General features: G+C 42.8%; 1 protein-coding gene across 1 annotated transcript in view; it reads left to right on the top strand.

The window, feature by feature from the left end:
• Window positions 1–4,552, top strand: part of EFNA5 (ephrin A5) — a 263,354-nt gene extending 258,802 nt beyond the window's left edge. The window contains exon 5 of the mRNA XM_039545408.1: window positions 254–4,552. Coding sequence (XP_039401342.1) covers window positions 254–375 — 122 coding nt within the window. The 3' untranslated portion in view covers window positions 376–4,552. The remainder of the gene's footprint in view (window positions 1–253) is intronic.
• The last annotated feature ends 22,448 nt before the right edge of the window (window positions 4,553–27,000 follow it).

Below are 27,000 nucleotides of genomic sequence, written 5' to 3'. Positions count from 1 at the left end.
CCAAGGCCCTCATTTTTGCTCCCATTGGCTTGAGTGGGAGTCTTTCCAGAAAAAGGAATAAGCAAGGAATGCAGGATTTGGCTTCAAGTTTGTTACATAATGAGTTATTACACGCTCATGGAAGTCAATGCTAGTACAAGGTTCACTGCCCTACTTCACAGAGGGTACTGAAATCTACTTGCAGCAGACTGCTGAAAGAGAGCTTATTAAGGATGCAAAACCTCATTGGAATGTATGCTTTCTGTTTGAACAGATGATACCGTACATGAGTCAGCCGAGCCATCCCGCGGTGAGAATGCAGCACAGACACCGAGGATATCCAGTTGGCTTTTGGCAACCCTACTGTTCCTCCTGGCGATGCTTTTGACATTATAGCACAGTATATTCCAGTAACCTGTCACAGAAAATATCAGGGTCTTGGAACATCAAAGATCCACCTAACTGCTCCTCCCAAGAAAGGGACTTTATATTGGTTTTGCAGATGTCAGGTTTTGGGGGGGGGGGGGTTGTTTGTTCGTTTGTTTTTTTTTTCCTTTCAGCCTGAACTATGAGCAAGAATTTGAGGGGAATAACTAGTTTCAGTTTCCAATCTTCCCCATGACTTTCCTTGACCCCTCCAAAAATCAAAGGACTCAAACTGAAAATGCCAAATTATAACAGTGATACTAGTGATTCTTATTTTCCTCTTCATTCTCCTTTAAGAAGTCACCTCCGCTAGCTGTCTGTGTCATCTGTATATGGATATGGAAGAATAGTGGCAGATGCAGTCAGTGAAGGATAAGGAACCTGAGTGGAAGCCCAGGAGGGTTTTACTCTCCAATACAATATTTATGCCTTCTCGTTCAGTACTGTAAGATGATCATGCAAGGCATCATGTCACCATGTCAGGACTGGAGGGGAAATATTAAGAACAGATATAACACTATTTTCTCTAGCAGTTTCTAAATGAACAGGCTTCTAAAAGGAAGAGACGCTGTTTCTTATAAGACTGTCTTGAAACATCATTGACAGTAAAAACCTGTGCTCCATAAGAGAAGCTCTGTCTTTAGAAAAAAATATTAATATTTAGGAATTTAGCACACAGCAAGCAAGGTCAGATATAGGAAACTTAGCTGGGGGTGTGAGTGCCTCTGTTATTTCCATTTAAGTGGGTAGTGCACACCAGATTATTTTCTTTCAAAACAGATCACCATGGTGCTACAATTTTTTTTCTTGAAATGCAAAGAGGCATTTTTTTGTGAATAAAGTGACCTTCCCCAGGGCTGAATTAATAGTTGGTAGCCTTGTATGCAGCTCTGGGTGATGATATGTTCTAAGGAGAGGACTTTAGTGGCCAGAGGAAACATGTTTGGGACACAGGATATCCAGTGTGTTCTTGATTTGTCTCCCCTGCAAGGTCCACCATCATGGGAATAAAAAAAAGCCAGAAGAAGCCAGGACAGCCAATCGGCATTGTTTGGTGGGGGGTAGGGGGGATAAGAAAAGTGTTTGAAAGTAAGGAATACAAATTGAAGTGTTGATTTTATATCTTTTCCCTTTCCAACACAGTTTGAACAGTAGAGGAAATATGTTTATCAGCAGGAGATAAACCAGATGGGCTCCCAAAGACTTCAACAAAATATTTTTTTAAAAATCCACTAGAATAGAAAATACATTATTTAGATATACTTTATGCTGAGAGTGAGTATATATGCTTGTCCTATTTAAACGTGAGAAAACTGGTAACCCTTGATGCAATTAGGAATATGGGAACTGTTTTGTTTGATAGAATTGGGGAATCCTGTTTAAGGAATCTGAGCATGGCCAAGAAAGGACTTGAGAAGTCATTCACCAGGAAATGCAAGCCTTGGGGTTTCTATTGGCGAGGCTGCCATGATCTTTGAAATCTGAAATATAGTCAGGGAAATGTGTCAGGCCAATATCAAAACAAAGCCTTTCAAACAAAAACTGATGATTATGATTATGTTGAATGTGAAAAAAATGGAACCGATTCCAACAAAACAAGGGATTTTATGTATTAGTTTTACAGAAAAAGGTAGTTAAAAATTAATAAGGGTTGGTAATGGGCTGCATTTTGTGAATATGATAATAAATTAAATTAAAAAGAGCTGCTTCTAGAATTTTGAACAGTCCATGATCCAAAAAAGAGAAAAAGAAGTTGTACACATGTTAAACTAAAATCTGGGGTTGCCTGATACTATACAGTATGAATATTGATGCAGAAGCTGCCCTTGAGATAGAATCAAGGAAATTTCTACTAATATCGAACACACACAATAAAAAACCACAGTCTAGACACTGAAAAAAAATCACCATTTCATTACGATATAGTCAGTAAATTTCCCTTTCTCCAGCATGGATAGTTGATGCACATGCTAATGTTTCCTTCAACTAAGAATTACAGAACTTTGGAGGAGGTGGGCTTAAGGATAAAAAAACACCTTATAATAGACAGAGAAAAGATAATTTTGCTCGGTAAGCATATTTAAAGGGATTCAAATTGGTTGCACTTAGTCACTTATATTGATAGTGCTGATTTTTATTTTAGAAGTGTTGAATTTCATTGTGTTCTATCATTTGTCTATCAATGATAATGAACTCTCACAACCATAGGTGTAGTTTGACTTCTATATTGGGGAGCGGCAGCTCCAGTCAGGACAATGGGGTTGTGTGAGGAGGGGGGGGAATTCCATGTCTGCCCAAGGCTTGCAGTTTTTTGGGGGGGGCAATGCCCCCCATCTCCTCCAAATTATGCCCATGCTCAAAACCCACACTTATCAACAGCAAACTTTTTTTCACTAGTGTTTTCCACAATGAAATTCAATCCTTTATTTTACCAAATTGCCAGCGCTAACTAAATTAATAGCAGCAAGACTATCACTGCTAATGGACAGACTACTACGCTACATAGACTAATATAACTGTGAATTACAAGCTTACCGGACATCAGCTTGGATACTTGATGGCATCAGGCAATCCCAGTCATATCAAGTAAGCAAGAGCTGCAAGCTTTGAAGGATGTTGGTGGAAGTTTAAGCAGCCCCCACCCGCATGCCCCCGGCACACACAAACACCCTGTGAAGTCTGAGGGACTAATTCTGCAACAAACATCTCTCAGCCCAGATAGTTTACCCCCGTGACCTGCACTCCTGGTTGCCAAGGGCTTTGCAACGTGAAGCATGGAAATAAGGATCAGTCTGTTTAGTGGATACTATGTATCCTTTAATAGACAAGGTAACATTTCGTGTTAGTTTAGAATATTGTTTTGTACTGTACTTTCTTGGATGGCAAAGGAAAGACAAGTAAAACTTAAAAAAAAAAGCTATGTTCTTTAAATTCTGTATTTAGCAACCTCTGTTGTATATAGTGTTTGATAATAAAGTATTAATTTGATTCTTATGTCTTTTGTAAGTGAGAACAATAGACTTTCAGGATATTAAAAACATGCATTGATTATAAGACAGAGCTTTGAAGCATCAAGTGTAATCATGGCTGAGAACTGAGTTATAAGGAGCCATGACACTGCATCATACAGGACTCATCTGTGAAAACTGTTCACCTGATCTCAAGACTTCACAATGTCAAGACCTGGAACAACATGACTTTTGATGATCAATGTTTTGTCCTCAGTGTTTAAAGGTCTGATGTTACAGCGTGTGGTTTTTTGTGTTGTTTTTTGTTTTGTTTTGGGTTTTTTAACATGTTGGTTTCTAAAAGGCTTTGGGGATTGAACAACTCTTCTGTTCCTTTGTTTTCTTTATCCTTTGTTGTTTTCTGTTTTCCTTCCTCTCCCTTCATGGATAGTTCTTTATTTCCCCCCAGAGGGATCTTGCCAGTATCATGTGTGACATGTGCATGGACTTGATTCCAAAACAACAAGCAACAGACTTGGGAGGGTCAAATGTGGATTATTTCCTTTCCTGTATATTTGTGGAAGGAAAGGGATTGTATTTGTACCTGATGATTTTTCCTAGAAACTGAACTTTATCTATTGCCTCAAGGGAGCAATTGTTCTTTCAGTTTCAGAAAATCAGAAAATAATTTAACTTTTCCCCTCCATTCATCCATCCACTCAGATTTGTGCTCACCAGTTTTACTTTACAACTCCCCACTTTACTCCCTTCCCCCTCCTTCTTTTAATTTGGAGCAGTGAATGGGCAGATCTGTTTCTGGTTTGGCATCACTGAGTTTTTCCCATGCATTCGCCCCTGAGCTTCTCGGATGTGAGACAAATCTCCCTACAATAGGCTTGCTGCCATTGTCTGTACAGTTTAATAGATGCTGGCATGTTGGAGGTTACCCATGAGTCTGCAAAATCCGCTTTCCATGCTTACTCTTGACACCCCATTGAAGCCACTCATTGTGTGTGCATCTGGGTATGAAAGTCCAGCTCAGTGTGGTCCTGTGCTTGTACTGCCCTGCTTTGCAGTTTCTTTGCACTTATTCATTGAGTGCTGTTTTTGAAATGCTTACATTATATGAACTTAAAAGAAAATGTTTAAAAAAAAAACCAACCATAAGATCTGTATTTGTATATACACGTGTCCGTACAATTATACCTAAATAAAAATTAAAGATTTTCATCATTTTAATTGGTTCTCTTAGGCTACATTTTTGTTCACTGAATGATGCCTTTATTTCAGGGGCTTTCGTCTTACATATTTGTGGGCAAAGGAAGGCAGTAAGGAGTATAATAGGGAAAGGCTATGGAATGTTAGGAAACCATGTGTGCAATGACAAACTGCCTGGAACTGTACCCCCCAACATCCTGGCTGGTGTACTAAACTCTGGCAGCCATGAGATTTTTCACCCCAATTCATGTGTTTATAGCCTTTCAGAGTACTTGGGAGAGTAAGGAATTGTGTCCTCCAAGTGCTGGAATATTTAGGGCCCTACCAAATTCATGGTCCATTTTGGTCAATTTCACAGCCATGGGATTTTAAAAATCGTAAATTTCATGGTTTCAGCTATTTAAATCTGAAATGTCATGGTGGTGTATCTGTAGGGGTCCTGACCCAACTCTGAAGGCAGCGGCACAGAAATAAGGGCGGCATGGCATGGTGTGGTATTGTCACACTTCTGTGCTGCTGTCTGTGGGACGCTGCCTTCAGAGCTGGGTGCCTGGCCCGCAGCCGCTGCTCTCTGGCCACCCAGCTCTGAAAACAGCACAGATGTAAAGGTGGCAATACCATGACCTCCCTACAATAACCTTGCAACTCCCCCCCAACCCTCTTTTGAGTCAGGACCTGCATTACGAGAAACACTGGTCTCCCCTGTGAAAACTATATAGTACAAAAGACCAGATTTCACAATCTGTGACGTGTTTTTCACAGCCATGAATTTGGTAGGGCCCTATTTATATTGATGCTTTTGCCCCAGGCTGGACCTTTCTAATAACCTTCTTTATGGCCCTTGCTAAGATGGTCACAAGTTCTGAGCCAAGTATTCTGCTTACAGAGGATCAGAGCAGGTACAAGGGACATACAAACAGGGCAGTTGAACATGGTGCCCCTTTACCCATGATGCTCCACTGACTTACAAAGAGATGGTGGGGGGATTATTGATGGCTTTTAAATGTTGTTTAAAAAAAAGGAGTCAGAGCTGTGGGAGCCTCCTGGGAAGTGGGTAGAGTTTGAGCAGTGGTGCCTCCTCATGGGATGCAGGGGAAGTGAAATGACGAGTTGCTTCTTTCCTCTTTTCCCCCAGCCATTCTTGCAGTGCCTCTAAAAATATGTAAGACTGGATTGGCTAAGATTTGTACTCCGCTCTGAAACTGATTTTCATGGTACCTATTCTGGGACCACATGATAGGTACAGCAGCTTAACCTGAGAAATTAGGTCATGTGGGAGGTGGGGGATACATACTGAAACCTCTAATATACACACTATGCATTTCAAAACTCAGCTTTAATTACACCATGTTAGCATGAAACTCATTGAAAGCTTTTTATTACATGCAATTAGTTGACAAGGCAGCAAGTACTAATTTGTAATATACTGTAACCTCTTTTACAAATGAGGAATGACAGCTTCGTGGGAAGAGCAGTGTATGCGAGTGCTTAGTCCAAAGAACTGGTTCACTGGATGTTTGCCCGTGGAAGTGTGATCTTACAACCAGGGCAGGATTTTAAGTGACACATGTTCAGTATGTCTTAACATAATAGCCATGTCTGACACAGCTAATAGTCTTGGCTCAGAAGTCACTCTGCATTTGCTGAGAATGGCCTTTGATTTCATTTCTAGGCCCTTCTTTATTTTCCCCAAGAATAATTTTATTCCCAGAATATCAGTGTGGGCATTACTGAGAATATTCTGACACGCCTCACATCACTCTGATACAGCAAACTGGTGGTGCAGTTTGCTGTACATTACACAAAACATGGGTTATTTTGTTTCATTTAGATACACGGCAACCAAATAGGGTGGTTGGGTTTTTTTTTGCAGATTTTGTGTAATGTAAATTCCCTCCTGTTTTTTTAGTCTCATTTTCATTATATTTTGCTTTTGTTAGGAAACTTGGTTTAAACATAGTTTCTAATAAACATTATATTACAGTGGCACTTAGCGGCCACAATCTGGAATAAGGCTCCTGTTACACTAGGTGTTTACAACCATGTAAAAAGAACACTGTTCCTGTTCTAGAGAGCTCATCATGTAGGTTTGTTTTTTAAATTATTTTGGCCTTCCAGAGTGAATAAGGCCACGCTGTAGTAATACTATGATTAAAATACTATTCTAGACTAGCTAGGGACCTACAAAAACCAAACAAAGTGTCTCCGAGATGAAAGAATGCCAGTATGGTACTTAAAATCCAATTCAAATGGTTTAATATAGCCAAAGTACAGCAATATTGCAGAAATATAAAAGGCAGAAACAGATTTTTTTTTTCAGGTAAAACACTAGCCTCACTGACACTGTCAGTCCTGGTTAATTGAGAAGAATTCAGACTAGGGGGTGATTTGTACAGTCAATAATGGACTTTGAAATATCCGGATTTTCCTGTGATGATTACTCCGGGAAGTGCTGTTGTCACCTGGTTACACAAGGATGCTTGTCAATCCTGACAAGAAAACTAAGGAAGAACAAGAAACAAACTAGACACATACACTGGGGGAAAGAAATGGAATGCTTCCATGTTTTGCTAGGGATGGCTAGACTGTACATAGTATTTAAGATAAGGTAGCCAGAGTAGTTCCTACAAACTCATACATTTTATAATTTACTAAAAGAATCTAATCTTAAGAGCATTCTTTCTGCCTCTCAATTCTCATGTTCAAAGTTTACTCTATCTGCTCTAAGTTCTGTCTTGTGGAGCGCACATGCCCCCTCAGTGACTTGTATTTGTCTTTACTTGTTCTGATTTTAACATTGAAACATATTTCTCCCCCCAGAGATAAAAGTACTGTGGGCAAAACTTCAGTTTTTGTCTGTACAGTATCTGTAAAAGGAAAGGTCAAAGAAATCAATAGCATACTGTAGATATAAGCATCCCTCTGTTACTCCTACTGCTGAGAACCAGTAGTGTCTTTGTTCTCATGTACTGAAACTTGCAGTACCTTAACTAAAGGTTCCACAGTGGGATCAGCTAATAACCCGCCTCCTAGTCCAAACAGTTAAAGAAGGGCTTCTTTATCTCTGCTCTTTCACGTTACCCATGGCAAAGAAAAGGCTCAGTAGAAAAATTACCAAAAATCAAATGGAAGAAGAAGATGTGATTAAAATATATTTTACACTGATTAGCAAGCCTGAAGTGAAATTGTCGAGCTGTTCCCATTCATGTTAATAGTGACTGGAAATAAAAGTAGTGGTAGCTGTTGGCTGCTATGCTTTGTCTGAGGATGGTCAGCAGGATCAGGCCCTGGGCCTGGTGTGAAAGCCTAAGGGAAATTTGGATTGATGTGCATCATGGACCATTACGTGTATCCTAATCCTTCCACTTTTCCGAGGGACTATTATGAGCCAGATTTCATTCAATCAGGAATGTCTTCAGTAAGAGCAAGGTGGGATAGACTCAAAACAAAGGCAATTACTGTTGGTAAAAACATTCTCTTTCAAGTTTATCCCTGCAAAAAAAGTCCTCTAATTGCGAGGATGCATAACAGAAAGACACGAGGCTGGGATTTGTGAAATTGCTCATCATTGGCCTAACTCTATTCCTGTGAAGTCACAAGATGTTTTATCATTTGTGTCACTGAGAGCAGACTTAGGCCAACTCTGAGCAATTTTGAAAAATCCCACACAATGCATTTAGAAATTTGAGTTATTAATTAGTTATACAAGAGCCCAAAATATGCCAGGTGCTTTAGAGGTCAAATGAAGAGCCATGACTTACCACCAGAGCTAACAGCCTAGTGTGAAACAATGCACAGGGAGCGAGTTGCAAACAATAAGTCATGCGGTAAAGAGAGGCCAGGAATACCATAAGCACTGGTTACTCAAAGATATGCCATTTCATTCACTCCACCCCTTTTTAAAAAAGGACAATTCATTTCTTGTGAATTATATTGGCACACTAGGTTTTATCAGGGATTTTTGTGGGGGAAGGTACAGTATAGAATGATATATTCTAGCTATGCATCCTGCTTGAAAGATCACCTTCTGCAAAATCCGAACCACTCAGCTGTTAACTCTCAATATCTTTTGGGCTGCACCTGGAGCTGAGGGCATTGGGTGTGTACTCAGTATCTTTGCAGGATCAGAGCCTTATGAGGGGCAAGGGAATGCACAGCTGCCCCCTGGCTGCTGAGCACTCTATGCAGCAAACACTGTAGTAGGTTTAATCCTTTTTGTGCCATTAAAAATACCCTAGTGCTGAGGCCGGAATGCAGAGCATAGATAAACTGGCTTAAAGGAGTCAGGCAACTGCTAAAGTTCCATCCAAGAACACTACAAAGAACAGGATGGCTGCTCTACTTTAAAATGGGGTTTTCTGATCTTGAATCATGATGTCAATAATTATACATCAAATGAGAAGCAGTCCCCTGTAAACCGATGCAGTGATGTCGAGCTGGCTTTGTAGCACTGGAGTTGAGTCCCTTAGTCTTTTAGCTTCCTGGTCCCTCTAATACCCTTGTAGTGCAAAGTGTTTTGTGTTATCGCTTCTCTATAACATGCAGGAAAAAAGTAAGCGAGCAAGTGAGGACATGAATCTTCATCACCAGTGAATGTGGTCTCTGGTGGGTTTTTTTTTTAGTTAATTATGTAAAAAAAACAAAACATATTTATTCTGCATTTGTTTTCAGGTAAAAAGGAAAACCTGAACCCATTTCCTGTGCTCTGGTCTCATTAGCCAGCTTTCCTCCAAACTCTTGTGCTCTAGAGAAGTTTTGCCAAGTGGCTAAATGAAATGCACACAGTGGCAGTGTTATGAATATTTATGATGGTTTAATGATGTGATTTTTGCATCCATGAATAATAAAGATTTTTAACAAGAACAGATAAGATCAGTACAAAACAGTGAAGTGGTTAACACAAGAACCTCTTCGTGTGGAGACCCCACTGAGAGCAGCAGGGGCTATTCAGCTTCTCGGCCCTCCCCTTTCCTCTCCAACCCAAACCAAAAAATACTAAGAAGGGGGACACGGATTTTTAAATAGCTTCATAGAAAGCAGGCACTTTATCTGTTCTTTATGCCATAGTCATCAGCTCCTGCATGCTTCATTTGAGGAAGTTCAAGGTTTTCAACAATAAAGTAACCTTCAACTTCTGAACACATTTATCCTAGATATTCTCAGGGTGACATTTACATCTTGAATACAGGTTGAGGCTGCTGCTTTTTCAGTCTTTCTAGGAGCAACTAACTGAAAAGTGTTTACAAACGGCTGAGGGTACAGGGTACTGGAGTACATAACTAAAGTCAAGGCAGAACAATTGTCATATGGTGACAGAGGGGAAGGCTGCTCTCAAACACATGTTAAAGTAGGAGCACATAAGTAGAGGATTGTTAGGTCGTGTTTGCCTTCTTAGTTCAACAACCCCTATAAAAGCAGTCTTGTGTAAACTCGCCTTGTAGTTACCCTACTGTTTTCCTCATGGTAATGTCCACGCTGCAGCTGGAAATGAGCCTGGGTCGACAGACTTTTACTAGTGGGGCTCAAACTAGTACACAAAAATAGCTGCATAGACATTGCAGCTTGGATTGGAGCCTGGGCTCTCAAGCCCACCCCTCCCGGCATCAGAGCCTGAGAGCCAGTCTGAGCCACAATGTCAAAAGCAATGTCCACACTGCCATTTTTAATGCACTAGCTCAAGTTTTGCTAGTACAAGTCAGCCAACCCAGGCTGGGAGGCTCGTTTCTGGATGCAGTGTAGACATACTCCTGAAGACTCCAACACTCACTGTACCTATCTGTAGCCTCAGCTGCCAAAGGCCTGAGTTCTCTAGAATCATGGGGAGCTGCTACAAGGGCATGTTAATGATATGCTGTGGGGAGAAACAGAACCTTTTATTTTCAGGACACATTTTAGAATCAGGATTGTGTATCGAGCCTGCCTGTCATGCTGGCCTGATTATGTGGAAGCAGGTAGGCAACATGGATTTTACATTAAGGAACCTAAAGTAAAACACCAAAAATACTCACTTTTTAAAGTGTATTTAAACAATTCATAAGCCTACTGAGCTATGGTAGGCCAAATTCATTCCTGGTTAATTCTCTTGTAGACAGTGGAGGTACACCAGGGATGACCTGGGACCATTATTTCTCAATGTATTAGTCGTTGACAATCCAGTTCACAAATCTTCTACTTGGAAATATGACAAACTGTTTGCCTGAATTTTCACCTTTGGTCAAATCTCCCTCAAAGCTGACATTCAGTTCTGCTCTTCATTATGAGTCTGCCTGACATAGCTCATTAGACATGTGATGAAGAGTGGGCCTGAAATTGTGCCCCTGACGCTAAGAGCAGCCTCTCTACCAAAGCAAGTGCTAGAAGAGCTGTAGGTAGTGTTAGAATGAGATTACTGGGGTTAAGAACTTTTTATAACAGAGTGGAGGGGTATGTGGACACAATGCAGGCAAGGCAAAAAGATTGAGGGAGAGGTTGTTATACTGTGAGACCATTTCCTGCCTCCTCCCCCCAAAACAGGGAAGAAAATGTAAAACAAAAGGGTGAACGTGAAGTGAATTGAAAAAGGACACAGCAGGGTGCATTCTTTAAAAAAAAGAGATTTTTAATTTATACAGGTGGCCAGTCAGAGCAATAAAAAAAAAAAGAGACTTTTGATTTGGAGCCCAGGACTAAAATAAAGAAACACAGAGCTTAAGTCACTGCTTCCCCATCCTCCACATGGAAGTTTATTTTGTATTATACCTGACACCAGTTAAGGGGGAGCAAAAAATCATGGAGTGTTTGAATGCCAACGGTTCCATCATTTAACATGTAGCAAACTGGGTGCATAAAACAAATGTGGCTGGTAATGAGCGGCTGCAGCTATGTTTTCTCACAAAGCATACGCTACCCATACACTATAGCAAGCTCTGTCTGTGTTATATATGTGCCTTATGCAGGGATGCCCTTTAACTCCATCACAAGTGCCCAAGACAAGCTTGTCGCTGTCATTTTGCACACATTTTCTTTTTCTGTCCTTTGGTGCAAAGTTGACTCCTCAACCCACTGTTAAAGGCTACATGGTCTCAAGCTCAGACATAATGAGTTAATTAATAGCCAGAGGTCCTGCTCTTCCAGACTGTACAGCCACAAGGAGAGCTAAGTTAGAAAGGCATGGAAATGTCCAAGTGTTATTGGGAAAGCTGACTAGTTTAAGAACACTGAAGAATAGCAAAGCATTTTTGTGAAGGGTAATACTGACAGCCAACTGCCTTTGCTATAGAAAACTAGTTATAGTATGACATGATACTACCCGTTCCTCTTTCTCTACTGAATAAAATGTGAAGACCTAAGAGTTGCTGCTGAGGAGATAAGAACTAAAGCATATATGACAGCCATGTGAAACACACTGCAGCAACAGTGACAGATGTGGCTCAAATTTTGGCCACAGAATTTATACCCCAAATGCTAAATCTGAGATTAAGGCAAAACTGATGCTATCCGCAGAGGAGAAGAAATGATATACTTGATCTTGCAAAGAAGTAAAAACAAACAAACAAAAGGGAAAAGAAGAGAAAAGTGCTGCTGATGAAAACAAAGCCATGCACATTTAAGACCAGAAGGGAGTGATAGCAATTAAAAGAAATCATCTGAAGGAGAGAGCAAAAACAGGTTAATGATGCTGTCACCCCATTGGATGGGCAGCTTCCATCTGATGGAATAAATAACCAGAAAGCCATTAACATACAACATTTGGGCATTGTGCATATCAACACAATAGCTCTAGCCAAGGCTATTTGTGGCATGTATCTAGTGAGCTATGGGAGGCCTGGAAACCATGCTGGCGCATCTACAGTCACAGTGACCAATAATACATGCAAAGTATATCCCCACCCCCCAGTCAATCTGAAAAGACAAGTGATAAATCAGTGGTTCTTCTTCAAGTGATTGCTCATGTGTATTCCACAGTAGGTGTGCGTGCTCGCCTTGTGCACCAGTACCAGTTTTTCCCTTAGTAGTACCTGTACTGGGGGAGCACCATGGCGACCTCTGGAGTGGCGCCTGTATATCGTGCTATAAGAGGGACCGTGCGCTCTCCCCACCCTCAGTTCCTTCTTGCCGCCAGTGAAGGTAGTCGGAACTTTGTGCTCCAGCTCTGCTGCAGCCTTTCTACTCATCCTTAGTGGTACTGTTCATGGAATTGTTACTTCAGTTGTTTTAGTGGGCTCGGGGCATGTCCCGTGCCCCAGGCTTCAAGTCATGTGACTCCTGTCACCATTCTATGCCTAGGAGTGACCCGCATGCTGAGTGTCTTCACTGCTTGGGTGAGGCTCACATCAGCAAACTTTGTAAGAGCTGCAGGTCATTCAAGCCGCAGACCAAGAAGGAGAGAGACATTAGACTCCGTGCTCTCCTCGTGTAATTGGCATTGGCCCCAACTCAGGCACGCCAGGCAGACTCAGCACCCGCCGCCGCAGCATCAGTGCGTAGCGAGGCCCCTTCTACCAGCTAGCACCGCTTCCCCTCCAAGAAACAGGGAAAGGGCCCTATCTCGCAGCGGCACCAGGACAAGGAAAGAGGGGAGGCTGGTTCCACATCAGGCAGCCCATGGTTCCCCCTGGGCTCAAGGCCTCCGAGTCATGTTGAGTGGAGCAGCCCAGCGCCGTCCGCCCACACAGCTCCGCAGGTACAGATGCTGTCAACGCCGAAGGCGATGAAGGCTGCGAAAGATATTATGAGTCTGCTGGTTCCAGGCACGCAGCCGGTGATGGCTCCCTGGTCTCAGGGCAAACCCTCATTGGGTGCCCATCAGACCTCTTCTGTGGGTCGCAGTTCCTGCTCCGAGGGCTGCTCCCTGCACTGTTCGGTGTGCAGCAACCGATCATCTGGCAGCTCACACCCTCCCTTGACACCGACCAGGCCATCCCGGTCACCACCCACATGGGAGTCTCAGGGACACTCTACGCCACCTGCCAGCGAGCACAGGTATCGAGAGAGGCTCAGAGAATGTTTCCCTTCGTGACGTGACTACTGCAGCCATTCTCAACGGGGTAGACGTCGTCGTTCTCGTTCCAGTTTCCGCTCAACTAGATGTCGTGCTTGGGATTCCCCTCGCGATGACTCGACACTGGAGCACTGGAGCTCCCGCCACCATCATGGGTACCAAAGCAACCCTTCAGGCAGATACTGTTCCTCGACATAGAGGTCCAGGTCCCGAGAGAGGCGACATGACAGGCACCACCGCTCATACCATTCCCGTGAGACTCTGTGCTCAACGGTGACCTCAGCCTTGGCACCCAGCCGCCGATCCCCGGCATGTGCGGCCCAGCTGGGGCAACTACCGCCACCAGGCCCTCAGCCGGGTCAGTGGCAAGGGGCCCCCTGGCAGGGACAGTGGTGCCAGTGGGCACCGTGGCCGCTGATGGCCACCCAGACAGGAGCCCTCTCAGTCGCCGGAGCGTCTCAGGCTCCATCTGCCTAAGAGACAGATCGTCGGGCCACGAGTCGGTGGACCCGTGCCCAGACTCTGATCTGAGGCTCGACACACCGGTACCGGCCGAGGCCCACGGCTCCATGCCGTCCCTTTCCCTGGCACCAGACGACACCATAACAGCGCCCCTGCCATCAGTCCCTCAGGAGGACTTTAAGGCACACCAAGACCTGCTAAAGCGGGTGGCATCCAGCCTCCAGCTGCCGGCCTAGGAAATGGAGGGCCCCTCCGATTCCCTCTTTAACATGTTGTCCCCCTCGGCACCAGGCCATATGGCTCTGCCCCTGCACTAGGGTGTAGCCAACATTTCCAACACCCTGTGGCAAACTCCCGCCTCGTTGGCCCCCATCTCCAAGAAGGCTGAAAGGAAGTACTTTGTGCCGGCCAAGGACCATGAGTATCTCTATTCCCACCCAGCACCTAACTAGCTTGTGGTAGAGTCGGTAAACCACAGAGAGCGACAAGGCCAGCCCGCACCTATCCTCAAAAATAAGGATGCCAGATGACTGGACTCCTTTGATAGAAAAATGTATTCCTCGGCAACTTATTATTTCCAACTCAGCGTAGCCAACCACCAGGCCTTGCTGAGCAGATATGACTTTAACTTTTGGGAGTCTCTGCCTAAGTTTGAGCCTTTCCTCCCAGACCAGGACAGGAAGGACTTTAAGGCCCTGGTGGAAGAGGAGGCAGTAGCGGTGAAAGCGGCCCTGCAAGCTGTGTTTGACGCAGCCGACACTGCAGCATGCTTGATGTCTTCAGCGATTTCCATGCGCCAGGGCATCATGGCTCTGCCTGTCTGGACTGTCGATGGAGGCCCAATCCCTTATGCAAGACCTCCTGTTTGATGGGAAGGTGCTCTTCGTGGGCCAGATGGATCAGTTACAAGCAATATGCTGCAAGGGGTTCCCTTTTGGGATGCCAGCCCATCTGTAGACCTGGTGACCAACGCGTCAGACCTGGGTTGGGGAGCCCACACAGGAAACATGCAAACCCAAGGGACATGGTCAATCCTGGCCTTGTCCATTCACATAAATGTCAAAGAGCTCAGGGCGGTGTGTGGCCTTTCACACGCACCTTCGCGGCAGGCTGGTCAGGGTCCTCACTACATCAACAGGCAAGGTGGGACTAGCCTTCTGCGGGAAGCCCTGAGCCTATGGGAGTTCTGAATAGCCCACAATATCTCCCTGCGGTTCTGCTCCAGGGGAGGGATTGGGAGGAGCGTGATGTCCAATGCGTTCCTCCTGCGGTGGTCGGGCCAGTTTCTTTATGCTTTTCCATCATTCCCCCTCATCGACAAAGTCCTGCAAAAGGTAAAAGCAGACAAAGTAAGAGTCATTCTCATAGCCCCGTTGTGGGCCCACCAACACTGGTACGGGACCCTCCTTCGCCTCTTGGTGGCTCCTCCGAGGACGCTGCCACTTCACCCGGACCTCCTCTCCCAGAATGGGGGCCGCCTTCTCCATCCCAATCTAGCTGTGCTCCACCTGACAGCATGCTTGCTCCATGGCTAGACGAGGAGGATGGCAGGTGTTCAGAGCAGGTAAGGCGGGTCCTTCTGGAAAGCAGGAAGCTGTCCACGCACCGTACATACATGGTGAAGTGGTACACATCAAGTCTTTGAGTACAACCCCCCCTTATAAATTAAAAACACTTTTTTTATATTTAACAGTAGTATAAATGATAGAGGTGAAGCTGGGTTTGGAGGTGGAGGCTGACAGCTCATGATCCCCCCTATGTCACAGGTGCTGCCTCGCGGGTGCTCTGGGACTGGAGAACCCATGGAAAAAAATAGTGGGCGCTCAGCACCCACCGGCAGCCCTGCCAATCCAGCTCCTTCCCCTCATCCCCCTGCCCCCAGCACCTCCTGCCTGCCAGTGATCAGCCCCATTTAATAACCTTGCGACTCCCTGAGGGGTCATGACCCCCAGTTTGAGAACTTCTGTGATGATAATAGTGGTGGCCCAGCCCTAGAAAAAAAACCTAAAGCACATTGCAATTCTGTTATGAATTAAACAACATTTTTTTATGATATGAGCTATGCTTTTAGTCCAGCTTCAACTGGCTGCGTTACTAACAAACATAGTCAAATGCCACTGTGCCATATAGCCAATCTATCTATAAATAGCTGTAAAATGTGTCCACCTCTTGGTTATTTTCAAACAGCTGTTCAAATACTAGCATGATGAGTGTGGCATAAAATCCTAGGCAGATAGATTAGTTACAGGCTGCAGGGCTGTTCGGTGGATTTGAAGTAGAAGCCATGAGCAAATCTATACTACAATTAAGAAAAATATTTTGGTTCCTCTTATTACTCCTCTTTTATTTCTACTTCTTGGGTCCTGTTTCCTCACTCCATTCTGCCTCCTGCAGTGGTGTTGAATGTGCTTTGTCTGAGACCTTAGTTAGTCATTTTCAAAGAATTAGACTTTAAAACATTTCCATTCTATTGTATTCTATATTGGTTCTGATATAGTGCTCATCACCATCATTTCTGATCACCTCCCAGTCATGCATTAAGCAATGTGACAAATAACTGTCTGGTGTTATTTATTCTTCCAGCATCTCCCCAGGGTGAGACGTATGTGCAGTGGAGTGTCTTGTTTGAGAAGGGCTTTTTTATTATTATTTCTGGGGTGGGGGGGGGTTTGGGGCAGGGGTTGTTTGTTTAATATACGTGTTGCTATGTATTTGTGTAGGCAAGATCAAAGAAACATGTCTTGCACTTGGTGTGGAAAGTTATGAGGCTTTTCATGGTTCATTCCTGTCTCAGCCTGCTGCCTGAGAAGGATCTGTCTCTGGCCCAGATGAACTTTATTGTAGTGAGTTTGATTGTGCCTAAAGAGAAGAGTTGACAACTGTGATTTTCATCCTGGAGTGCTAGATACCCTGGGCTTAGGCCATGAAGTGCTCTAAAGATGAGGGCTGAAACCTTGAACTGGATATGGGAAGCCACTGTGGAGAATGGATGACCAGTCTGATGTGCTCATGGCAGCCTGTGTTGCTGAAGAGATACTCTGCAGTGTGCTGGACTAGGCGATGTTTCCTAACTGCTGAAGGTTTAATGCCAAGGCATATCATATTGCTGTAGTCCAGATGAGAGGTGACGAAAGTGTATATAAGTGAGGCCAGGTCACCATCTACCTGTCCGGGACAGAATCTTCTGGCTAAACACAGATGCTAGAAAGCACTACTTGTGGCCGCTGCTATGTGAGTACTTAGTATCAGCAAGGAATCCAAGAGTTCTCCTAGACTATGGACTGAATTGAGCAGTTCTGGATATGTATCTTCAACCAAAAAAGGCTGCAGCATGGCTGTGAACTCTTCAAAAGGCTTTCTTCCACCTACCAGCATCACCTCTGTCTTGAGCGGATTCAACTTGAGCTTGTTCTTCATTTATGAACTGAGTGATCTCATCTAAGCACTGGGCCAGCTTGGTGGTAGTGGTGTGGTCGTATGTAGTGAAGGATAGGCAAAGCTGTGAATCATCTGTATAAAGCTGCCATTCAAATCCATTTCATCTGACCTGTTTACCTAGTGGTGCATGTAGTTGTTGAAAAGGATGAGAGAGAGAACTGCTCCTTGTGGGACAAGTGAAGGAGTTAGTGGTAGTTTCCTATCACTATTTTTGGGTGCATTTCTCCAGGAAAGACTCAAACCATTTTCATGCATTTCCCTGGATCCCTGCCACTCTTTCAGGTGAGACAACAGTATCTCATGGTCAACAGTGCTGAATGCTGAAGAGAGGTCCAGGAGAATGAGAGTAATGTCTATCCATTGACAGAAGGAGATCCTCCATCAGTGCCACTAGTGTACTTTAATGCTATGGGGTGAGTGCTTAGAGGGCATGCACTGGTACAAAAATGTTTAGGCAGCTTGCTAGGTGGATGCACAAAAACTCCTGTGGTGGCAGAAAAACTGCTGAGTAGACACAAATTGAACCATCACCATGTCACATGTAACAGGCTCAGGTGACCATGATGCTCCTTAGTTACAAATTCACAGTTAAAAGTTTTAATGTGGGCCAGGTCTCTAGTGACTAAGAATGTTCTAAATAGATAAGTATACTGCACTGAGTTCAATAACAAACATGGCCCTCCAGTAACTTGCCTCAATACTGTTGCCCCTTTTAGACCCGAGTGGCTAATCAAAACTTTTGGGCCCTGGAGATGCTCCAGTTGAAAGTAGAAATTGATGAAGTCTGGTATTTCTTTGATGCAGACTTATTTATTTACAAAGACTGTACAAAGTCCACCTTCTCTGAACGCAGGAGGAACCAAGAACAAATGGAGTTGTTTCTTAGCTTAGATCCCCAAGCTTCTTTAGCCAACACCAAACCTGAAAGCTCTCTCTCTAGCTTTTTCAGTGTCAGACACCATGCTCACAGGCTGCTGCTTGCCTTTCTTTCTTTTTGCCTGTCTCTGTTCTATCTGTTCTCAGTTGCTAATTTCTGGGCATAGTCCATGGGTATGGCTACACAGGAAAGAAAAACCTGCAGCTGGCCTGTGCCGGCTGACTAGGGCTTGGAGGGCTCAGGCTGCAGGGCTGTTTCATTGCTGTGTAGACTTCCAGGCTTAGGCTGGAGATTGAGCTCTTGGACCCTGCCGGGTGGGAGGGTCCCAGAGCTTGGGCTACAGCCTATGCCCAGAAGACTACATAGCAGTGAAACAGCTGCACAGCCTGAGCCCGAATCAGCTGGCATGGACCAGCCACGGGTTTTTCTTTGCTGTGTAGACATACCCTATTAGGCCCCATTTTAGTAGGCCTTAAGTGTTTCTTATGGTTATTTTAAATGAAGGGTGCATTCACACCCAATCTCAAAGGTCATATTGTATTCTCCCATGAAAATGCTTGTAGGACAGGGTTAGAGGGCCCAGAAAATTCCATTATGTTTATTGAGTTTCTGACTAATCTTCTCCCAAGGCGGGGGAGAGGTCTGCTCAGGAGTGGGAGAGGCAGGGACTGCAGACTTCCAAACCCCCAGACCCACGCAGAAGGCAATGATGCCACTCTGACCCTGCTATCCCTTGGCTGGCTGGATCTTGCATTCATCAATCATCCTGAACCAACATAAAACCTCTCTCTCTCTCTGTGGGAGATATAGGTGTGGAGCATAAGTGAATACTACTCCACTACCCTGGGCCATCCCAACCCCAACCCTGCCCGTAAAAAGAGCCCTGACCTCCCAGTTCTAGTGTGTGTGTGTCTGTGTGTGTGGTGGTGAGGACTGCTGAGCTAGCACTTTTTTCTTTCGATGCCCCATCCCTTCCCAGCTGCACCTTATCTGACACCCCTCTCCTAACAGAAACAGAGGGCCAATAAGGCCCCCTTTGACTAATGGATACCAGCTTTCAGATCAGAGATTGGAGTAACTTCTAGCTGCATTTCAAAGGGGTTTTAATATACAATATCAATGTCTTTGTTCTTCTTCCCCCCCATCTTCTTCTTTAAAACATACCATTTATTATAATTTAACGTTCTCTTGGCTCTCAAACTTGGCTACCCACCTTTTTTTTTTCAAAAGGAGGGAGGAGTTGCGGAGGTAGGAGGAAATGAACCTTTTTTCCTGGCAGACGGATTATTCCCCCAGCTCTGACAACTCTCCTTATAAGAACATGTTGCACGGGGTGGAGGACAGACTCAGCAAGAAAAGGACAGCGGAAAGTAGAATATTCTCTTTAAATGGCTTCCAGGCACTTTCTCTTGCCAGTCCAAATGTTTTTGTGTTTTTTTAAGTAGAATTCATTGACCTCTCACTGAAAATATTAATCCAATGTGATTTCTATCAGATGGATAGTGACCTTATTTTCTTCTTCAAACCTTTTCTTTAAGTGTTGTTTCAAACTTAATTCTGTGCTGTCACATCACATGTAGCCGTTGCCAGTTCCATCTACTGTGGAACACAGCTGGGAGGCGAAAACCACTTGTGATGCCTTGCACTCAAGAAACACTCATCTTAAAACAAAGCTTTTAAAAATATTCTGCCAGACTGCATCTTTGTAAATTTTTCCTTCTTACATGGTAAACTAATCAGAAACTCTTTGTGTATGAAGAGAGGCATTTCGTTACCTAGCCAGCTAGGGCAAATAAGAAATGTTAATTAGATAAATTCTCTAACACACAATGCTTCACAGAGCTGCCCATTTTTTGAATGTGGTAATGTAAATCTTTTTTCAGTGCTTGCTAAACCTAAAAAGTCACAAGAAATGAGACTCATTTGATGGAGGGAAAAATAAGCAGAACATTTGAACAATGCTACTTTTGCAAGCAGTCAGCTTGGGCTATTTTAAAATTAGCTATAATTTACATAACATATTTTACTGTTATAATTCACTGGCTGGATTTATAGCCATTTCATAACAATCAAGCTTGTTTTTCACTGTGGTATGTGATTTGTATGAAAACTGTGGCTAAGTCATACATTTTTTGTTCCAGAAGAGCACACTAGATGAAGAGACATTGTAATGTCATATGTTTAAAACACCGTATGATATGATAATTCCACCCTCCTTGAATTAGAAGTTGCTTCACTTACCAATGCTCTTGTTTTCCCCACTTAACTAAACAAAGCAAAACCTTTTGCAATGATTGATAGGAACAAAATATGCACACATATCACATCTTTGATTTAAGACCACCTACAGATCAGTTAAAACAACACAATACTCTTTGACGTTTCCACGTTCATCAAAACGAACTAGAAACCAAATGCTAATATTCTGCAAAAATAGTCAGTCACCAGGCCTGAAAATCACCACATTAGGAGACTGCACCAATGGAGCAAACTAGATAAAAGGTCATTTTATTGCACATTGTATTTTTCAGTGCTTTAAGCTCTAATGGCCCAGATACGTCTTTGCCTTACAGTGGAATTGCTACTTAGCAACAGGTTTGAATCTTACATCAGCTGAGACTGTGCTGGATTGGAGATTGCCTGAACAAAATTCTCAGAGGCTGTGGAGTCTTCATATTGCATAAACAATCCCATGGAGCTGTCTCATCTTATCACTGCATTACACAGAAGCATGCATTCCTACTATCCCTCCTGGTGAGTGAAGTTTAAACAAGTTTTAACTGGATCAGCTGGTGCCAAACATTCACTGACCCTGTGTGCTCGTCACTAACATAGATTTTTATATATGTTTCACAACAATGAACTACTACCACATCAGTAAATGTTGTTCTTCTGTATTGCTGCTCTGTCTATTTGCATTACGTCTTTAAGGAGAGATAGTACTCACACTTCTGAAAAGTTCATGGTGTCCCATTTATTGTATACATGTACTCTGGAAAAGTGGAGTTTGGAGGAGAATTTTTTAATAATATATCTGTTAAATTAGCAGATTGATCCAACATGTCACATATAGCAGGCACTGGGGTTTCTTCCTACATAGGTAGTAGTACTATTTAGTAAAACGAAGTCTTTGGACTATAATCTCATAGCAAAGTCTGGTCTTTCTAGTGATCTCTCATTCATCATTACCTTGATTTGTAAATGGATAGTATGGAAACAGAAAAAAAAAGTTGGTGATAGAAAATTGGACTAGAGAGGTTTTGGCAAGTATGAGTTTGCATGGCTTCTGAGCAGAAAAGTATTTCAGGATCTATTTGACTTATTGACACTGATATTTTGTTTTCCTTTTTAGTTGACAGCTGTGATTGTGTAATATCTGGAACTGCAGCAGAAAGTCTTTGAGTGACTCTTACCACTAGGAAACCTAGTGTATCTCCCCACTTGGGGATCATCATCATCATCATATGTAGACAGACAGGTATGGTATTGTGTTTTTCATTAAAACATATATGATCAACCAGGGACAGAGATGATGTCTTACATCTGAGGTAGGTGTCTAGGTCCCAATTGTGTGGGGAAAGGTTAGATTAAGTCATAACTAGAATTAGTAATTTACAATAAAAATAGTGGAACAACATCACAACAGAGGCCAAAACTCAGGCAAGTAAAACAACAAAAAGTTATGAGTATCAGTGCACTTACTAATCATCAAGGACAGTGAACAGGCCTTATTACTGATCTTCCATTCTAGAAAAAGTCTAGCTGAGGATAGTCTAACGAAATATAATAAGACTATAACAAAACAATCTCCAGATCCCCTCTAGAGGCCAGTAGCCACGTGACATCACCATCCCCTGCAAAACCTGCCCAGAAGATTTTAATCTTAGCACATAGGATGACTTGGGGAAAGTACGACCATCTTAGGTCTGTTGCTGCAAGATGTTGAACACCCCATGAAAGCTGCTGAGCACCCTGAGATTTCAGGCCAAAGTGCTCAAGAAACTCACCATGTCAATCCATATGGCTATAGTAATCATATGAAGAAATGAAAACATACATTTTAACATAAAGAATTAAAATCCAAGAAATGTTTTCATCCAAGTTAATGAAAACAGCCCTAGTCCCCTTTAATTGTCTATGGTACACCATGCAGAGATCTGTAATTTCTTCACAGGTCCATGCCAAGTACTGACCATTTCTTATTTCTTTAATAACTGTGTCTCATATACAGAAGCATTTACAAGATCCATGGCACCAATCACTGCATCTTTCATCTGGATTGAAGTTGCTTCAAATCTCTTGTCAAGAATGGATCCAAGTAGCAACATCTTTGATGTTATATCCTTTAGGAACTTCTACATTTAGTAGCTACCCAAAGAATTTAAGGTAAGACCTGGTCAGAACAGATTCATATATTAGCATAAAAACTAAAAGACATTTGCTGGTGTAAATCTCTGTATCTCAGCTGAAGCCTGAAGCCACTGGATCTACACTGATTTACACCAGTGGAGGAGAATATAAATGACTCAGCTCACATATATGGTGTACTTCCTGCCTAGCATTTTAATTTCTCTGAGCAACTTTGATGACCTCTTGTAAAATGTGATTCACAATTGGTATGCAGTGATCTAGTGCTGAGAGTCAAAATTCCTCAAAGATACCAAGATGACATGAGGATTTATGTCTCCTAGCTGAGAGACCAGCTACAGTGACTCCTAGCCATTAGTGCAACTGAAGTAATTCTGAATAAAAATCCTCCCACTGACACTCTGTTCAAGAGCTTGTAAAACTAACTCAATTCAGTTTTTGGAGATGATTTTCTATCAGTGAAATATTGCCTAAAGTTATAAAAATGTTAACACTGATCTTATAGATACTAATTCTGATTTGATCTTGTGACCTTTAAGCCATGCACAAGTGGTGACATCAAGCCAGGTGTGACCATTCCATCTCCAGGTGCAGAGGGGGAGGTTTAGGTTGGATATTAGTGTCACAGGGTCCATACAGGTCTCCGCCCTCTCATGCCTGTACCCTGTGTTGGCTGGTTAAATAAAGAGTCTCCATGCCTTCTTGGTACTTCACTCTTATGTCTTTGTTTACAGTGCAACTATGTAGTCCCCCTTATTCTTCCAACAGCTCTCCCCATTCAGACCCTTCCCAGAGCCTAACCACCATGAGGCTCCCTGCCTTTGGTGAGGAGACAGAGATGTAATCCTCCTATCCCCTCCCAGGCTAGCCTCTTAACTGAGCTTTCCTCAGGTCTTTTATAGCCCTGCCCGTCCTCAGCCCAGCTGTCGCTACTTAGCTCAAGTCATTGCTATGAGCTGGCCCTCGTTAAGACCTGCAGCTGAGCTCTTTGCTGGCTGCCCAGACCCCTGCATGTGCTTCCCTACCAGAATGTAGGGCTTGGCCAGCATTTTGGCAAGGCATTCAAGGGGTTTTACCCCAGCCCTGCCACAATTAGGAAAAACTTTTTCACTAGGAGGGTGGTGAAGAACTGGAATGGATTACCTAGGTGGGTGGTGGAATCTCCTTCCTTAGAGGTTTTTTAGGTCAGGCTTGACAAAGCCCTGGCTGGGATGATTTAGTTGGGAATTGGTACTGCTTTGAGCAGGGGTTGGACTAGATGACCTCCTGAGGTCCCTTCCAACCCTGATATTCTATGATTACAGTTAGCACTATATGTGAAAGAAAGCATAGAGTTAAATATAGTAAAAATCACCATAGAATTCTGTGGATGGAAATTTTATGCTTGAACAGCAAACAGTAGGAATATATTACTGACCACATGACCAGCATGGTGACGGTGATTGTGAAACGCTCAGAGAGCTTGGAGAGGTTACAAAGGTAGAAAACTGGGCAATAATAAGGGCTGATTTCAACTATCCGCATATTGACTAGGTAGGAAGGGATGTAGAAACTAAATTTCCAGACACCATAAATGACTACTTCTTGGAGCATCTTGTCCTGGAACCCACAAGGGGTGAGGCAATTCTTGATTTAGTCCTAAGTGGAGCACAGGATCTGGTCCAAGATGTGAATATAGCTGAATTGCTCAGTAATAGCAACAATTAATGACCCATCTTTATTCAAGCCTAATTTAATGGTGTCTAGTTTGCAAATTAATTCCAATTCAGCAGTTTCTCATTGGAGTCTGTTTTTGAAGTTTTTTTTGTTGTACTATTGCCACTTTTAGGTCTGTGATTGAGTGACCAGGGAGATTGAAGTGTTCTCTGACTGGTTTTTGAATGTTATAATTCTTGATGTCTGGTTTCTGTCCATTTATTTTTTTGCGTAGAGACTATCTGGTTTGGCCAATGTACATGGCAGAGGGGCATTGCTGGCACTTGATGGCCAGCAAGTGGTTGGGTCATTACACAAAATAGAACTATTCCCCCTACTATTACTCACACCTTCTTGTCAATTGTGGGAAATGGGCCACCCTGATTATCACTACAAAAGTTTTTTTTTCTCCTGCTGACAATAGCCCACCTTAACCGATTATTCTCATTATAGTTGGTATGGCAAAACTCATTTTTTCATGTTCTCTCTGTGTGTGTATATATATATATATATATATATATATATATATATATATATATATATATATATATATATATCCCTACTGTATTTTCCACTGCATGCATCCGATGAAGTGGGTTTTAGCCCACGAAAGCTTATGCTTAAATAAATTTGTTAGTCTCTAAGGTGCCACAAGTACTCCTGTTCTTTTTCCTGATATAGACTAACATGGTTACCACTCTGAAACCAGTCAACATGAGAGATGATAAAGGAGCACTCAAGGAAGAGAGGGCCATTGTGGAGAAGCTAAATTAATATTTTGCATCTGTCTTCACTTCAGAGAATATGAGGGAGAACTCCACAACTTAGCCATTCTTTTTAGGTGACAAATGTGAAGGAACTGTCTCAGATTGAGGCATCAATAGAGGAGGTTTCGGAACAAATTGATAAATTAAACAGTAATAAGTCACCAGTACCAGATGGTATTCACTAAGTGTTCAGAAGGAAATCAAATATGAAATTGCAGAACTACTAAGTGTGGTATGTAACCCAGCACTTAAATCAGCCCCTGTAGCAGATGACTGGAGGGTAGCTAATGTAATGACAATTTTACATAAGGCTACGCACAGTGTGCAGAAGAAGTTAAAAAAGCTAACAGAATGTTAGGAACAGGATAGATAAAAAGGCAGAAAACATCATACTGTCACTATATTAATCCATGGTATGCCCACACCTTGAGTACTGCATGCAGTTCTGGTACTCCATCTTATAAAAATACACCTCTACCCCGATATAATGCGACCTGATATAACATGAATTCAGATATAATGCGGTAAAGCAGCGCTCCGGATGAGGGCTGTGCACTCCAGTGGATCAAAGCAAGTTCAATATAACGCAGTTTCATCTATAACGTGATAAGATTTTTTGGCTCCCGAGGACAGCGTTATATCGGGGTAGAGGTGTATATTAGAACTGGAAAATATATAGAGAAAGGCTACAAAAACAATTAGGCATATGGAACAGCTTCCAGATAAGGAGAAATTAGAAAGACTGGGACTGTTCAATTTAGAAAAGAATTGACTAAGGGCGGGGGGAGGGATATGATAGAAATCTACAAAATCATGAATGGTATGGAAAAAGGGACAGGGAAGTGTTATTTACCCCTTCACATAACACAAGAACCAGAGGTCACCCAAAGAAATTAATAGGTAGCTGGTTTAAAACAAACAAAAGGAAGTACTTCTTCACACAATGTACAGTCAACCTGTAGAAATCATTGCCATGGTTTGTTGTGAAGGCCAAAATTATAAATTAGTTCAAAAAAGGAATAGATATGTTCATGTTGGATAGGTCCATCAATGGCTATTAGCCAAGGTGGTCGGGGATACATTCCCATGCTCTGGGTGTCCCTACACCTCCAACTGACAGAAAGCTGGGACTGAATGACCAGGGATAGATCACTTGAAATTACCCTGTTCTGTTCATTCCCGCTGAAACACCTAGCATTGGCCACTGTCAGGAACAGGATCCCAGGCTAGATGCCCCATTGATCTGACCCAGTATGGCTGTTCTTATGTTCTTACTGTGGATAGGACTTCCAGACTGGTTGGGATATTTAGGAGTTGGGGGTGGTTAGGATTAAAATCTTGAGGACAGACTGTCGATTCTGTATTGTTATGTAGGACACACTAAGGATCTAAGGAGGCCATGTTTAAAAATAGTATAATAAAATTAGTACAGTTCAATCTGCCCAGCGGGGCTGACATGACCTGACTTGATGAAGCTGCACATACTGAATGGCTTTTATTTTTAGGGCACTCTGTCTGGGATAACAATGACTCTGCTGATAGTGAAGCAGTGGGTATAGTTTGTCTTGATGGCTGGCACTTATGCCTGAAAAGAACAGAATAGCATATTTAAACTGTCAAGCCTTAATTGTTTCATTAGACGGTGGTACCTTTTGCACAAAAGGAGCAAGCTAACTGCTGAAAGAAAGAATGATGAGCTGCAATTCTGGAAGGGCACAGGGGTGCTGCACTAGTTACCTCTTTTCCTTTGTTTCTTCCCAGTTCATCTCTGTCACCAGAAGAAGTTTAATTTTTTAACATAATGACTGTTATTAAAATCAGTTAAAAGAATTTCATGAGTTC

This window comes from Mauremys reevesii, linkage group 6 (assembly GCF_016161935.1).
Source record: "Mauremys reevesii isolate NIE-2019 linkage group 6, ASM1616193v1, whole genome shotgun sequence".
Taxonomy (NCBI): domain Eukaryota; kingdom Metazoa; phylum Chordata; order Testudines; family Geoemydidae; genus Mauremys; species Mauremys reevesii.
This window is presented reverse-complemented; position numbering and strand designations above follow the sequence as displayed.